This window comes from Giraffa tippelskirchi, chromosome 10, assembly GCF_054371585.1.
Source record: "Giraffa tippelskirchi isolate mGirTip1 chromosome 10, T2T-mGirTip1v1.2.pri, whole genome shotgun sequence".
Classification (NCBI taxonomy): domain Eukaryota; kingdom Metazoa; phylum Chordata; class Mammalia; order Artiodactyla; family Giraffidae; genus Giraffa; species Giraffa tippelskirchi.
In genome coordinates, this window is record NC_137284.1 from 134750483 (window position 1) to 134768236 (window position 17754).

Sequence of the window (17754 nt, forward strand, 5' to 3'; positions counted from 1 at the left end):
CAAATGAGCCTCCTAAGTTGTTTCTGAAAGAGTGATATTTTGATTGATAGCGGCTTATTTTTAACTGCTGCTTCTTTCAGGAACAGATAAATGGTAGCACACACACAAAAATGTGTTTGAGATTTAAAAGCAGGTGGAAAAACTCACACTTCTGATTAAAAGGGGAACTGCTTCTTATCCTATGCTTCCCACTCTGCTGGAGTATATTCTATATACAGGGAGAATAGATATATCCTGTCACTTCTCAAGTGTTTAGATACCAAAAAAAGTTGCAACTTACCATTAAAATTTACAGCCCGAATATAACCAAGTAGTTCTTTCCCATCAATGGTACTCATTCGTGGGCAAATGCCAATGTATCCAGGGCAGACATCTTTGTGCATATTGTGCAGGGCATAAGCCATGGAATACACAGCATCAATTACAAATTGGACCTTCCCCTCCTGTTCATAAGATGAATCCCGTGCAATTCGCTCCAGCCCTGTTAAAGAGAATGGAAAGCCATCAACTGGGGTTAGATTTCACTAAAAGATGGCATGAGGGCTAAGATTTTCATAATTTGAGGCACACCTAATGAGACAAAACTATTTGATCTTACTCTTGATTATTTTAGTCCTAGTCTTACTGAGTCAGGTTTTTTAACTGGGTATTGAATTCTTATTGGGAAAGAACAGAAACTATTTCATTAGCAACAAAAAGATATAAAGTAAATAAAAGAAATATAGTTTCATTATCTTCATTTCCACCTTATTGAGTTCTATTATACTGTACATGCTAGTAATTACCTAGCATTTTGGTAGTGATTCGATCTTTTAAGTAAAATGTGTAGGCTGTTGTTCTTTTCATTCACCTCAGCTACCAGAGCATCATCTAATAAGTGGCCCAAAGTAAGATCTCCCCAGGTCTGTTCTCGTTTAGAACGTGCTGTTTGGGAGCTCTTTTTGTAAATACTAAATGACAATATTTCCTTAAGTGCACTGCTTATCTCTAGGGCTTCCCTGGTGGCTCAGATGGTGAAGAATCCTCCTGCAATGCAGCAGACCCGGGTTTGATCCCTGGGTCAGGAAGATCCCCCAGAGAAGGAAATGGCAACCCACTCCTGTATTCTTGCCTGGAGAATTTCATGGGTAGTGAAGCCTGGCTGGCTACAGTTCATGAGATCGCAGAGTTGGACACGACTCAGCAACCAATACTTCATCTTTAGAAGAATCATTCAATTTGTTTTCTTCTTAATTTCTTCTCAAATAAAAACTCAATTTTATGTTTTCATTGTTTATTTTTTCCAGCTTATTGATATATAATTGACATATAACACCATGTAAGTTTAAGAAACATAATGTGATGATTTAATATACATGCATATTGTGACATGATTACCACCATAAGGTTAGTTACCATATGCATCACTCACAGAGTTCCCTTTTTACTCCTTGTGGTGAGAACTTTTAAGATCTTTAAGAACTTTCAGGTATACAATATTGTGTTGTTAACTATAGTCATCTTGCTATACATTATATAAACGATGCAGAGCTCTTAAAATGAATGTCATTCAGAATAACTGTTTTAGGTATATTGAGGCTTGAGAATTGGCCTTGGAAATTATACCTTTAACTTCATGTTTATCATTTAACATGTGATAGAAATACAGAATTAAAAATGGAAGATAAATTTGATGTTAAAGTTAGATGAAATATAATTAGTTATAATCCAACCTTTCATTCTAAAGATGAGGAAACCAAGATTATGGAGGTGAAACTCACTTAGACACACAGAGCAGATACAGGAACCTTTCCCACTTCTCCAAATTGACACTAATATTCTCTCAGTCACCAGAAAGATGGGGTAGATGGCAAGAATATTGAACACACAAAGAAAAAAAAAACAGATCTTTCTATCTCTGTGCAGTGTCTTATCTCCTAGATCCTAGAATAATCTTTACTGCTTATGTCCAGAATGTCATCAAGTGACTTAAGGACATTGAGGGCTTATTAAGGAAAGCAAAAAGGATCTCTTCTCACTTTCACATTCCCCTAAACTTTATACATCTGATAACACTAGGAGAGACCAAAAGCAAGCACTTTAAATTTTCCCATAAATGTCAGTCTACTTTAATAAACAGTCTTTAAGTTCAACAAATATTATCTTTCTTCACACTAATGCATATGTCCTCTAAATTTAGAGAGGTTAATTTAAACGGTTATTTTATATTTGGGTCTTATACTTTGATAAAAACAGTGACTTTTTTCTAGAAAAATGTAGTAGTTAATTTATTCATTTTCATTTATCCAATCATGGAACATTTTTCCTCTGGTCTCAGTCACTTATTATGCATGTGTGATCAGTCATGTCTGACTCTTTTCAACTTCATGGACTGCCAGGATTCTCTGTCCATGGGATTTCCCAGGCAAGAATACTGGAGTGGATTACCATTTCCTTCTCCATGGGATCTTCCTGACCCTGGGATTGAACCCAAGCCTCGTGCATTGACAGGCAGATTCTTTACCACTGAGTCACCGAGGAACCCTCAATCATTTATTGTACTTAGGTCTAAGTGATTGAGGCTCCTAGGTAGTATTCAACGCTTATGTCCAGAATGTCATCAAGTGACCTGTGAAAACAGTCCTTCAAGCTTCTACCTAAAATTTCTCTCCCATGATTTTAACCACAAAACAGACAATTCACAAATAAATATTGAAGAATGGTCACAGTGACCAAAAATATTCAGTTATTTCTTTAAAGATCTTATCTGGTGGCAGATCACTCTGGTTGTCCAGGACTGAGGAGTTTCTCAGGTCATAGGACCGAAACCTGGACAGTCCTGGGCAAACCAGCATGGCTGCTTATAAACAGAGGTGTATGACAAGGGAAATACAGTGATAAAAAACCTGAAATAACTACCTTGAGGGTAGGTCCCTAATCTATATACAGAGAGATCTTGTGTCATTTATTTTGCATCACTGAACTGGATAACTGAAAATGAAGACTAGGCATCCCAGAGCAGTTGTTCCCATCTTAGTTATCTTTTTTAAGTACAGATTAAACAGCGCCATTCAAACTTAATGAATCAGAATCTCTCAACATGAGGACACGAATAATCTGTAATTTCAAAACATAGATATCTGTTTTCACTAGTCAAACTACTTATTTCCTTAACTAGTTACAAACTCCAATTAGTTTGAGGGAAGATTAAATATATCCAACTTCACTTTTTTTCTTTTAAAGTCCATAAGGCTGTCTAGTGACTATTGCCACACACATCAATGGATACTGTAAGACATTTTTCATAAATCAATGTATGTGCATGATGACAAGCTAAAAAACTGACCTCTATTACCATTTCTAAATTTTAAAAGAAATCATCTGATTTGTTTAGACCCAAACCCGAATGAACTTTTTGGCCATACCAATATTTTTCTATTCCTTAAAATTTCAAGTTCATGATGATGGTAAAGATTTTACAGGAGCTAGAGTTTGTCCCTCACTTCCTATATCTGCTTCTCTTATCATCGAAAAGAGGAATTTAGCAAGCTGACAGTGACTCATCAACTTAATTGGCTGTAAAATTTCAGTATGCTATAGTTTCTAAAGTTGGTGTTAATGTATTGCTATAAAGTGCTAAATATTGTCAAAGGCTATGTGTCAGTCATCCATTTAAAACACTGATTGTAAAGTTGTGATGTGTTTTGCTTAAAATTAACAACATATAGCTAAGTGTTTGGGTGGTGGGAGATGAAGTCGGCCTCATAAATTTTATAGCAAGATTGTTTTATGTTTTCATTAATGAAATCCAAAACTCTGACAGCATCTCATGTCCCTGGAACACAGAGTAAATGCTTATTTGTCTGGGCAACACCACATGGACCTCAGTTAAGGTCTTTTGCACCCCAAAGTGCATCTTTTGGTTTTAGTCCTTCTTAGTGAAAAGGCAAATCTGCTCTAGTTTGCAAAGTGCTGTATACATTACAATGTGACTTCCTAAGATGAACCTGATATGAATTTTAAATTCTTTGATACATGGCTGTTGAGCTTTGTTTTCTAAGAATATCTAGTTTCTCAGGAGATAGCTTAGTTTCATAAACTGAGACCCTAGGGGCTATTTTCCTTTTCCTAAAATTATTATAAAACTCACAATGTTACTGCAGTGATGATCTTATAAACAGTTGGTCAATTCAATGGAAAAAATGTAAAGCATATTAGACCTTTTATTCCCAGGAAAGCAAACATCCAACCAGTTGAATTTTTTACTACAGTCTTAGCATGTAGTAAAGATAATTCCATACTCTAAATGTGTAGGTTAAAAATTATTTCTTTATTTAGCTCCTCCCTGACTTTTTCTTCTGTAAGCAGCAAGTCTTTTAAATAATTAAATCACCTTCTTGCAGTTGCTGTGAGGAAGCTGGTGAGAGAGAAGATGTGAGCTGCTCTGAATAAACACATTTATGCATACAGGACCAAATTCAAAAGTCATTCTGAATTCCATAAGAACTTTATTTGCCCCAGTCCTTGACACATCAGAGACAGGACTGTCACACTCTGTTCCACTTTCCTGACAATGCACATGTACGTAGTAACTGCATAGTCATTCTTAAAACAGGCAGAATCATGCCAAGAACTGTATCACACACTGAAAAGTAATCATTAGCATATTAGCAAACATAGGTCATTTTATACTGAATTTAAACTGATTTTGTTTCAAGGACACAATAGGGGAAGATGGGAAAGAAACATTAGCATGTTCAATTAAACAGAAATAACTCCTAGGCACTAAGATATGCAAAGGAATTGTGTGCACCTCCCAAACTGCAGAGGGATAAAAACAGGGGCCCAGTGGTAAGGTGGAAAGACAAACTGACTGATGGAGGTAGCCAGAAGAACAGGACAGACCAGTTGGGCAGACCTGGATTGGGGTACAAGTTGCACAATTCAAAAGACCCGGGACAATTTTCTGAACCTTACTGAACTGGGAAAGTTGCGCACAGGGACCTCTGTGATGGGGTCTCCATCTCTCCAGCCTCATCTGCTGGTACCACCCTACCTTTCTCTGCTCCACTTTCTGGTCCTTGAATATAACCTGAGATATTCAAACCACGGGACTTCACTTAGATGTTCACCCTGTAACTTTCTTCACTGCATCCCAGGTGTCTACATTTCAATCTCCAACGTTTAGGTAAGATTTCAACTCAAATTAGGCTGCAGTAGTGATATTTAATTTTTTTTTTTTCAATTTAACAGCTCAGATCAGGTCACGGAGCATCTTAAATATTTAGTTTAAATACTAAATATTGTTTGGTTGAAAACAAAGAACCAAGACTGGTATTTAAAATTACTTCTGGGAGTGATATGTAAAGTACTGGGTTGGTCAAAAAGTCTGTTCGGGTTATGGAAAACGTGAACGAGTTTTTCGGCCAATCCAATAAATTGAAACAAATATAAGTTGAAGGTAGAGATGCAAGATGGGAGGCAGGGCAGAAATAGGTTGAAACAGTAGATTAAGAAAACAATGAGAGAAAATATATTTTAGATGTTAAATTAACAATATTTAGAAACCTGACATGGAGAAGGAAATGGCAGCCCACTCCAGTACTCTTGCCTGGAAAATCCCGTGGACAGAGGAGCCTGGTAGGCTGCAGTCCATGGGGTCGCTAAGAGTCGGACACGACTGAGTGACTTCACTTTCACTTTCATACATTGGAGAAGGAAATGGCAACCCATTCCAGTGTTCTTGCCTGGAGAATCCCAGGGACGGCAGAGTCTGGTGGGCTGCCATCTATGGCGTCGCACAGAGTCAGACACGACTGAAGCGACTTAGCAGCAGCAGCAGCAGAAACCTGACAGAATATGGTGAGTAAGAGTTGGAGGCAATCAACAACTCAGGAGTTTTGAGAACAGATAGCAGATAATGGTACCATTAACAGAATTTGGAAAATGAGGTTGTTAGGGTAAGCACACTGACTGAAACCACCCACTCTGGCCAGGCACCATAGCAACCATTTGCATGAGTTGTTTCACGACAGGAGGTCCTGGTAAGGAACAGGGAACTAATAAGCCACCTCTAACCAGAAGAGTTCGGCAAAGGTCAAAAGGAGACACCACATGACCAACCACCTCCCAGAATCCTTCTCTCTGTCATCCATCTTGGCTGAACAAGGCGTGCACCACCAGGAAGGACTCTGAGTCAGAATGATTGGCTAAAGACAACCAAGAAACTAATCCCACCGCCATAAAACCAGAGACTGCAGAGCTGTTCTCCTGGGTTCCCTTACCCTACTGCTCTCCACCCGGGTGCCCTTTCCCAATAAAATCTCTTGCTTTGTCAGCTCATGTGTCTCCTCAGACTATTCACTTCCAAGTGTTAGACAAGAGCCCAGTTTCTGGCCCTGGAAGGGATTCCCCTTCCTGCAACAAGGTGAACAAGAAGGCTCCATTTATTGCAGTTAAAAAAGACTGATTTTTAAATTCTATAGTATTTTATGTCGTCTAACGTAAGATTCTATAGCATTTATATCCTCTAATATATAATTTATATAAGATAAACTTTATATAAATTTATCAAATTATTGAAGAATACAGGCCCAAATGTCTAGAATAATCCTATAATAGTGAGACAGTTGATTATAACACTGAAATAATTTATACCACCTTGGAGTAAAATGGACTTCCCTGGTGGCTCAGATGACAAAGAATCTGCCTGCAATGGAGGACACCTGGGATCTATCCCTGGGTTGGGAAGATCCCCTGGAGAAGAGAATGACTACTCACTTCGGTATTCTTGCCTGGAGAATTCCATGGACAGAGGAGCCTCGTGGGCTACAGTTCATGGGGTCACAAAGAGTTGGACTTGACTGAGCGACTAACACTTTCACTTTGGAGTAAAATACCTTATACAGTGCTGCTTTAAACCAATGGTTTGTAAATTCAAAGACTTATGCTCAAGTCATGATCCCTCTGACATTTATTTCTCAGTAGAAATTAGAAGACTGAACAAGATGATCAATATGGGTCCCTTCAGTCCTAAAATTCTAGAATCTAGGACAACTTCTTTTTTTCTGTTTCCTCCTTACACTTTCCAAGATCACTTGAAGATTGCATTAGGGTGTGACGGAACAGATACTACTAAACTCAATTCTCCAAAACAGTTAGGAATGTCCAGTAACCAAGACCTGGAAATTCTGCACTAACAAAAAAAGTACCAAATGTCAGCATGGATTTTTCTTCTTGAAATCTCAGACTGATTAACTGCATCACTACATTTTCATTATTCTTAGACTTGAGCTATATATTGAATTTGGTTCCTCACAAAGGAGAAACATTTTCATTTATCTTTTTAGTTCTATCCAAAGGTTAAAAGAATCAATTATGGAAAATCAATTATGAAGGTGTAAAAGGGAAGAGTGAGGACACCGACAATTAAAACAGACAGGACTCTTCACAGATAGCCTCTCTTTGATCATAAATTATCATTACTCCTTTTTTCTTCTTCTTCATTTTTTTAAATGGATAAAAGAACTAAGATTCAAAGAGTTGAATAATTTATCCAAGATCATACAAGTTATGGCAGTAAGTGGTCAGGTCAAGTCTGACACCAAACCTCTGCCATTTACTGCTTAACTTCCTCCTCCTCTGTGAAGTTTTCTTTGATTCTCCCAGTTCAGGCTTAATTTTTACTTCTCTGAATTCCTGTTTAATGTTCAGCCATTATGACTGGCTTATCTCCTAGTAAAGTATAGAGATTGTGTGTTCATGTGTGTCTGTTGTGTGTGTGTGTGTGAATCTTTAAAGAGATTAGTGGAGCATGGATTAAAGAATATTATAAAATAATATACACTTTTACAGAAATCCTAATAAACACTAACAAATATCAACAAATGACAGTATCTATATTGAAATGCCAAGTGGGGGAAATACATTTCAATAACATCTTAAGCATTCTTCTAAACTACAAAAAAGAATTTTGTTTGTGAATTTCAACCATATACCAGTGACAAAATTAGTGTAAATGACTGAAATTCATAAGCAAGGTGATTGGATATTTGTAGTGAAAACCCAAGTTAATAAGACCTATAACTTTATGTTTATAAAATATAAATGAGCATTTTAGCTCTGGAGGGTAAGAATGCACTTTTGTTCATGTATTTATATGTCTAGAGGATTTCTCTAGGAAAACAACACCAAGGTCAAGAGAGAATTGCACACCTAAGGTCCTGCTGCATAGACTCTATAGTAGGCTTTGTCAAGGACTTTTATAAACAGATGCATTAGACTAGCCAACTAACTTGAGCCTCGGCTTTATCTATTTACACAGGGCATGCAAAAATGAGATGGTAAGGGTCCTCTACAGAGAATCACCTGCTCTCCATCTTCTTCTGTAATTTAAATATAGTCCCAAGAATTGAAGGCTCTTAACTGCCTGAGGACACATTAGAACACATTTGTAAATCAACCAGTGAAGAGTGCTACAGCAACCCACAATAACATCTCTCCTTTGTGCCTGGCAGGAAATGGAAAATGCTTCAGGCAGGTGCCAGCTGTCCCCTTCAGGTGTTAAATTTTCCATGCAATGCCCTAGGGATTTTTTAAAACACTGAAAAACCTAAGGTAAGTGGCAAATAAGATCCAGTGTATCTTCAGGCAAAACCACCAGTTTAAAAGAAAGGTGTTTAGAAGAGAATGTCATTTCATAGATATATCTAGGTCCCTAAACAAAGAATAGGCATTTGATAAAATTCAAGCAGTTGCATTTTTCTACATAATTATGTTAGATCATATACATTAGAGACAAATTTTGATTCAAAACAGTATGTAAAGATGCTGATAAATGGTAGACTTTATCGTTGAGTTTTTCTCTTTAAAGTGTATTAAAGCTCCCCTATTGAAGAATTCAAATTGTCCCCTTCATAATTTCCCTTCAGGGGACAGGATTTCAAGGGTTTTCAATTTCCAATGCCCCACCTTCCACTCAAAAGTATATTATACTTGTCATTGCAGACCCTACGACACACTTTAAGATTTGCCTTAAACATTTTTTTCTAATTATAAAAGTAAATCACAGTCTTTGTAGAAAAGTGAGGGGAAAAGTATAAAGAAGAAAAGAGAGAATATTTATTGACCCACCATATTAACCAATATTTGCACAATGGTCTACTGCCTCACATCATTTTTCTTTCCCTGTTTATTTCTAAAAATTAAGATAATTCTGATATACTTTTAAAATATGCACTATTCACTTCACCTGTAATGGGGATTTCCCCATATTTTAGGAAAGCATGGTTTTCATAGCACTTGAAATATAGTTCACTTAATGGATTCAGGTGTCCACATTTAGTTCCTGATATCCAAAGTGATATTTGGTGTAAGGTAAGGATCTGATTTTATGTTTTCTAAATTACAAATCTATTCTCCTATTGAATGAATATTCTTTTTTCCCATTAATTTATATAAAGGCACTTTTAACACATATCAGACTCTTACACATTCTTGGATATGTACATATGGAAATTCTGGTCTAGGATGCTTGTCTCTTAACATACCAGTACTCCTTTATTCTCCTCTTTTTACAAATGTTGTAATTCTATAGATTGTACCATCTGTACATGCAAATTCTATCAGTAGTTTTATTCTTTAATTCTTGATAATTTTTACAAATAAACTTTAGAATTATTTAAACTAGTTTCAGTAATTGAATCTTTTCTTAGAATTGCATCTGTTTTTTAAGTCAGTTGCAGAAGACTTGCTGCAGAGCTGCAATATTCAAGTGTTCTCATTTGTGGACAGAGGATTTCTACTTATTCAAGTCTTTTGGAATCCTCAGACAGATGTGCTACTTGCGCATTTCCTTTCAAGTAATTCCTCAATATTTTGTGTTTTTGAACTTTATCAGGTAGAATTTTTCATTTTATTTTTAACTGATTCTTCACAGTATAATTCCTAAATTCCACTTTACTTTTAATGCTCAACATTTTCTCTCCTTATTTAAACTCTGTGCATCCAAGAAGTCCCAGATTAAGTCCTCTCTCTTCAACAAAAAAATTGCAAAAAAGTATGGGCTCTGAGATCAGACATGAAAATTTGAGACTTTGCCTCTGAGTTATTCTTTATTCAGAAAATAGGAATGTACACCTATTATGCATGGCTGTTGTAAGCACTGAGACAATGTAGAGGATCTGGCATGTTATACAGTGAATAAATGGACACCATTACTTGTTATGTGAGGCTATAACATAGTTCATCTTCCATAATGTGCAACACTTTTCCAATTACACAAACAAAAGAAATCACAATATAAACCCAGGATATAGGTTCATATACTCATCCAATAAGTATAATGAAGGCAATTTAGTTCAGTGACTAGGAACAACCACCCTGCAGCCAATCTGCCTGGGTTCAAATCTCAGCATCACCAATTATTATCTATGGGACTTTAAGTTCCCGAATACCTCATGCCTCAGTGTTCTTATCTGTAAAATGGGATGGTAATAGTATCTCACCCCATAGGGATTGTCATAATAAAATGAGTTAATATATATATAAGGCAGTGTGTTGAAAATAGGAAGTACTATATAAGGGGTCGTTGTTATCATCTTTATTGTCTATCATCATTTGTCCTTGTATGATATACTAAGCACTGAGCTGGATACAATGGTAAATCAAAACTCACCTAGTCCCTGATGTCATAGAATGATACTAGGATTAAGATCTAAATGATTGGGTGAGAAAAGGAAGTAAGGGGAGCACGGCAGGGTGATACTAATCATGAAGAAATCTTGAACTTGTAATGAATAAACTAGGAATGCTCATGCTAAAACAATCCTAAAAATCAGCTGCTCTGCTGTTTTTAAACGTCATGCCATGACCTATTAGTGGTTCTTAAAATCAGTGTACTTTAAAGAAAAGAGTAATCAAGCACATCATGTATAGTAACAGGAAGTAATATTTTTATTTCAGTTGCTTTTATTTCAGTTGCAAGACATGTGTGTACTGGGTTACCATGTACAACAAATTACTAATCTCCAGTCAAATAAAAATGGAAACTCACTGACCTAGTCCAATCTTCCTACTTTACAAACAATGAAACTAAGGTAGAAACTAAGACATCACTGAATGATGTCTTTAGCTCTGATAGCTGATCAAGAGATAGAACCATGATGGAACCTTAACCACTTCATGCCATGGCTCTTCCCTGCATATCACTTTGCCTCTTTTCAGCTGCATTTTTGCTCCCTTCATAATTGAGTTCCATCGAGAATAAGTAAAACTTGAGGGACTCTCTAAATGAGTGTGCCGTCATGAAATGAAAAGCCTTAAAAGAATTACTGAGTGAATTATGAGAAAAAATGAAGGGGTGAGTTATGGTAAGGCTCTCATGCCAACTTAACAGGAATATCAGTGGAAACCAATAACGTTCAAAGAAGCATGTTTTTTGGTAGAAAATGCCAAAAATATAAACGCCAAGGATGTGATGACAGAAACTTAAAAAACAAAGAAAACCTGAAGTACTTTGAGTATAAGATGAAAATCTTTGAAATGGACATTCTAGGGTGTCTTTCTGTAGTCCTGGACTACCCAAATGCAAAGGGAAAACAACCATTCCCTCTGTACAATGAGGTCCATCCTCTGGGTGACTGACTGGGTCCTTCACTTCTCTTCCCAATTTTAGGGGTCACAGCACAGGCGTAGGTATAATACCAGAGGCTGATTAAAGCAGGTCGCAATCTGTCTGGGAGAGTTTCTATGCCATCCTTCATAGGGACAGGGACCAGACAAGATGACCTCTCTTGCTGCCTTCCAATTAATTCAATCAGCTTCTGCTTCTATCAGACACCTTAAGGGATGCAAACCATCTACTCATACCAAGTCCTCACCAGGAATCAGTAAACATAGAGGCTGCAGACTGTGCTTAATGAATAAGCAGAATTCATCTTTCAGTCACCATTCTTGATTTACAGCTTGTTTCTAAATAGTATTTTTTCTCTCCTAATGATCTGAAACTTCATGAAGGTCAGCGACTGGATATGCCTCCTCTGAATACACACTGGACATAGTATGGTGCCAAATACATCTTAAGTGAGTATCAATGTCTGTTAAACCAACTTGCATCAAGTTTCTTTCTAAAGAAGGCTTATGTCAATAAAATAATCCCAATTAGCTGTGCATAACACCTCCATCTCCTTTGTTTTAATATTCTATGAAGTGTCACTCCAGGAAACTATTATGGGATATAATAAAGTACAACTGGGAAAACTTCTGTCAAATAAGCTAAAGCTATGCCTTTCATTTTTATGTTCAAATAAATGTACATAAAAGATAGCATCAGTAGGGGTGTTCTGTTTTTTGTTTCTTTCCACTCAGACTGGTAGGATAATTTCCATAATAGAGGAAATAGAACATCTGAGACTAACTGTCTTGGACAGTGTTGAAACAACAGATCCAAGATGAAGTAAGTGTTCATTTCAAACTCCATATAAATCGGGAACCTGTGACTGTATTTCCTCACTTCATAAATAATCAATAAAACATCAGTATTCATTAAGCCAAACTGATACACACAGTTGCCCAAGATCAAACATTGTGGTTTTTGACTAGAAATTTACAACAGAGTAGATTTATTTCACATAATTTTTTAAAAAAATCTAGTATAAACTGCAGTTTCTTTCACCATTACATATAAACTAAATAATAGCTCATGATTTAGTGTGAGTCCTATATGGACCTAGAACACTTATATGGACCTTTCCAAGACAAAGGTGGGATTCTAGCTCTGTAACTCCGAAGACTCTGTTCTGGCAACCAGTTCTGGTTTGAACTGAAAAGTCAGAGCATGACCAGTTGGAATCTCCCATTATTACCCTTGTATGTGAATGCAAAGAAAAAAAAAATTGAAAATATTTCCATCTTTAAACTTTTAATGCATGCAAATGCAAAAAAGAATTGAAAATATTTTCATCTTTAAACTTTCATCACATGCTTTAAATACCAAAACACATTTTGTGAGAAAAATTATAAATAGAATTTGATATATTTAGAACCAATGTGAAAATGGTATCCTGAGATGCACTTTTAAATTTATTTCTAACAAATCTGCTTTTTTGAGTCTGTTCCCAGTGGTTTATTTTTACTCCCCAAATTATGTTACTAGTATCAAGGACTTGAGTAGAAAACAGGGAGATATGATAAAGGAAACATGTAGATGTAATGGCTCAAATGCACAAATTTTCATAAAAAGTCTTCTTTTATGGCTAAGAGGTTAAGAGGCTAACAGGAAGAGACATTCAATGGGATCTACTGTGAGCCAACATCCATGCTAGACAAATAGGATATGTTTTTACACAATCCCTGTAATAACTCCATGAAGCAAATTTTATTGTTCTTTCCATTTTTTAAGATGAGGATGTATGTGCATACTAACTTGCTTCAGTTGTGTCTGACTTTTTGCGACCCTATGGACTGTAGCTTGCCAGGCTCCTCTGGGGAAATGAACACATTTTCAATAGGTTTCCCATATTTTTCGACATTTGCTTCTTTTTGTCCCCCTTCTCTACAAGGATGGTGTTTAAAAAAATTAATGCACATTTAATTTTCTTAAAAGTCCATGGGATTCTCTAGGCAAGAATACTGGAGTGGGTTGCTATGCCCTCATCCAGAGGATCTTCCCTACCCAGGGACCAAACCCATATTTCTTATGTATCCAGCATTGCCAGGCAGGTTCTTTACCACGAGTGCCACTGAGGAAGCCCCCCATGCACATAGTAACATCTCAATAAATGTACTCTCTATCCCATCCTTCCATGCTTGTCATCTCAGAATCAAAGGGTCCTTTCTTCTGCCATGTAATGAAAAATTACAAATAGACTTAGGTCCTACCACTACTGACTACCTCTTGTGGCAACCTCTTATCCTTCACTTTCTAAGTACAATCCTATAGCCAATTATGTTCCTTGATAATAACTAATTATTCTATCCCACACTCTAATGGCTTAATAATAAATACGATAAATAAAGAAGACTCAAAGCCTCTCTATAGTTATTATAATTAGCATGTACAGACTTTTTGTTGATTAACTGGATGTGTTGATCTCATTTGGAAAAACATCAGATTAATGTGACAAAGTGCTTTTGAACTGCATGACTGTTTTTCACTCTTTTTCTCAGTTAAGTTCACAGATGGAGTCATTTTCAGTGCTGTATTCTCAATCTGCAAATGCTGTTTTCCTCATAATATTGGCTCTTTTCTGCCCCCATCATCAGCGGCTATGTCTAACCACTTTTTGAGGGAGACCAAGTTCATTTCCAATTCTTCTTGCTTCTGTAGTTCTTGATCATGTTTCTCCTCTAAACAGCCATGCTTCTGTCCCTTCATCCCTGCCCAACAAGTGCCTGACACCAGCAAGATAAACTGCTTCACAAAGAGATATTCATGGCTGATAATGTTCAAGGTGGGACCAGCCTGAGATTATTTTCTTGACATTCCTTCACTTCTGGAATGCATGTAATCAGCATATCGTATGTAGGAAAGAATCGCCAAATATAGATGGCTATTTATTTCAACTATTCCAATAATGATCCTCTCCCCAGGTTTCTAGGAATCAACAAAGAGGGGAGGGACAACTCCAGCCAAATTCTACAGTTTTCCTTTTTCATTGGATACTAGTCAATTGAAATTACATATGGAAAAAACATTTAGCTTTAAAAAGATTTCCTATGTATAGCTTTTATTAATAACATTTCTACCTTTCTTCAAAGATAAAAATTCACTATTAAAAATACAGAAAAAACATTATCAAATATTATCAAACCAATTGCTATTTTCCTCTCAATCTAATTTAAAAAACCCTGCCTATCAAGATCCTTTATTCCTGTTATAGTTATAAAATGATGAATAATTTTCTATTTACTTTGACCAACTTTCCAGGTGGCATCTCATCTTCTTTACTACATAATTTACCATTTATTATGTTTCGCTCTTTCACTTCTTCATAATCATCCCCAGCTTTTACTTGCTATGGCATAGACTTTTGTGCTTCAATAATTTGCTAGATGTTTTAATGCTATTTTTGGATATTTGATCTCATCTCCTGCACATATTTGTAGGTCATCACACCTCAATTACGGGCTTCCCTGGTGGTTCATATGGTAAAGAATCTGCCTGCAATGCAGGAGACCCAAGTTCAATCTCTGGGTCAGAAAGGTCCTCTGGAGAAGGGAATGGCTACCCACTCCTGTATTCTTGCCTGGAGAATTCCATGGACAGAGGAGGCTGACAGGTTACAGTCCATGGGGTTGCAAGAGTCAGACACAACTGAGTGACTAATATTTCACACCTCAAATATGCAACTTCTTCAAAGAAGGTAAATTCCACTGAAATATAATTCTTAGTACCTCCAGTAATTTTCAAAGAAATTCATAAACCTTTCATTTTATGATCAATTTCATTATCTTAGCTAAAAGATGACAGTTGAGAATAAAATTCAAATAACTAAAGATGAGGAGGAACTTCCCACCTATTTCTTTCTATTTCAAACTATCATATCAGAAAATTCACTTTTACCATTTACTTCCCTCAGTCAACCTTTGGTCAAAACCAATAAAAACAACAAAAGTCATCTAAAAAAGGTATTATTCTATCATTCAAAAACTCCTTTCCAATATCCTTTATATTTATTTTCTTCCTTATTCTCCAAATTATATGTGCTTTTTAACATTTTCCATCCTACTGATACTACAATCTTCCTGAATATTGCCCCCTTTTCCCCACAGTCACTCAAATATCTCAAGGCCTTAAAATGTGGGGGAATTTGGTTTCCCTATCTATTGCAATGATAAAATGCAATTACATTAAAGGACATAAAGAGTGAATTCTAGTTTATTCTTTACATGGTCTTTGTTATAAGTATACAGTTAAACATACAATTAGTAGCAAACCAAGAAAACATTTAGACTAATTAAGCCTAGGCTCTAGGAAATGAGTTCACAGAGTATGCCTGTGAGACAGCATTCAGGTCAATTTAGTCAATTTAAAACAAAAAAATAAATCAGCTCAGAGGTAGAAGAAAAAAACACCTGTCAATAGTTCTGCTTTCCAGCTGATATAAATGCAACCTTTATGAAAGACAAGCTATTCTGCACATGGAAATAGGTCTCATGCTGTCCAGATCATATTTAAGATCTTATAACATAGGGCATTCTAACTTTGAAACAGCCTTTGAACCACCTGTATGACAAGGAAGAAAGAGAAGTAGAACAAGGAGCAGAGGTGAACAGCATCAAACATGATACAAATGAATACAGATAGAAAAATAAGATGTTTTGTTTTCAGTATACAAGCAGGTTTCTACAATATGATTTATGGCATACAATAAGATAATCACTATAAACATCTTACATATTTTACACTTATTTTGCATTTCCTGCTTGCCAGAAGCCATGTTGAAAAAATCTAAGCTAGCTTAATAATGTTCAAAAGACTAACAACTACCACAAATAATGGCAATGAAACACAATAACAGTGTAATTACTATTCAGCAAGGAGCAGAATGGAAGCATCCTTTCTCTAGCTGTAATCAGTTTATAATTATGGCCCTGCAAATAAGGCAACACATAAAGAAACAGCAAGAAACTCCTACTCAGCTTCCGTGTTATAAATTTATGGGGTCTTGAAGCTTTTTATCTTCACCGCCCTGACAAATGACGGAGACTCCAAAGTTCTTCAGCGGCTGCTCCCTTCATCAGCACCAGCATCCAGGCTAGATGTACAGGTTAATGTTCCACAGAAGCTAATTTATTTTTTTAATGCTAAAACCCCATAGAGCATGACAAATAACACAGGTTTAAAATATAAATAATTAAAACTAAGTAGTAGGAGAAAGTAGCTACTACTTTGTAACAAATAACAAGCCTAAACTAACATGAAACATGCTCTTTCTAAAATATGTGGATATCATCTAATTGTATGACTTGCTAAAATGATTTTATTTCAGTGGAATAGAAAGTGTGAGTTGCCTTCTGCTACTGTAGAGAGACTTTCTAGAGAAGTTTGCTATATAGATTATGCTATACAGACTCAGAGATCAATTTATCCAGAAAAGAAAGACCATAAAGACTCTTTTAATTTATTTAAAGAGTTGAATACTCTTTTGTCTAACTGGTAGTTTGGAGTATGGAATTCACTATCTGTTTAATTGCAAGAGCAGTCTATGTAAGAGCATATTCTTAAAGATATTGTCAATGAAATTCTAGCTTTTTAAAAACAAACCAAAAAAAAAAAACACATGATTAACATACTTTCTTAAAACAAACCAAAAAAAAGCACATGATCAGCATAATCAAAGTATATATTGAAATTTCTTTTTGCTTGATAAATATGGAGTTACTGTACTTGCTAAAGAGAAATCTGTTATGAAATTTAATAAGGATGAAAGAGATAATATGCACATTCACATCTACATTTTAAATTAAATGTTGGGTATTGGGCTTTGCGAGCTCCCGCAAAGATACCCTGCTTATTTAACTTATATGCAGAGTATATCATGCTGACTGCTGGACTGGATGAAGCACAAGCTGGAATCAAGATTGCTGGAAGAAATATCAATAACCTCAGATATGCAGCTAATACCATCCTTATGGCAGAAAGTGAAGAGCAACTGAAGAGCCTCTTAATGAAAGTGAAAGAGGAGAGTGAAAAAGATAGCTTAAAACTCAACATTCAAAAAACTAAAATCATAGCATCTAGTCCCATCACTTCATGACAAATAGATGGGGAAA

At 36.0% G+C, this 17754-nt stretch overlaps 1 protein-coding gene and 1 long non-coding RNA gene across 4 annotated transcripts in view; one reads left to right on the forward strand and one right to left on the reverse strand.

The window, feature by feature from the left end:
• The window catches only part of GRM8 (glutamate metabotropic receptor 8), an 877877-nt gene that overhangs the window by 321588 nt on the left and 538535 nt on the right, over positions 1–17754 (reverse strand). For all 3 annotated transcript variants that reach the window (XM_081531191.1, XM_081531192.1, XM_081531193.1), the window contains one exon: positions 281–481. In XM_081531191.1, coding sequence (XP_081387317.1) covers positions 281–481 — 201 coding nt within the window. The remainder of the gene's footprint in view (positions 1–280; positions 482–17754) is intronic.
• LOC145523081 (uncharacterized) lies at positions 1410–12063 on the forward strand. The gene is made up of 3 exons (XR_014066341.1): positions 1410–1468; positions 8496–8595; positions 11995–12063. It is a non-coding gene; the product is annotated as an uncharacterized LOC145523081 (long non-coding RNA).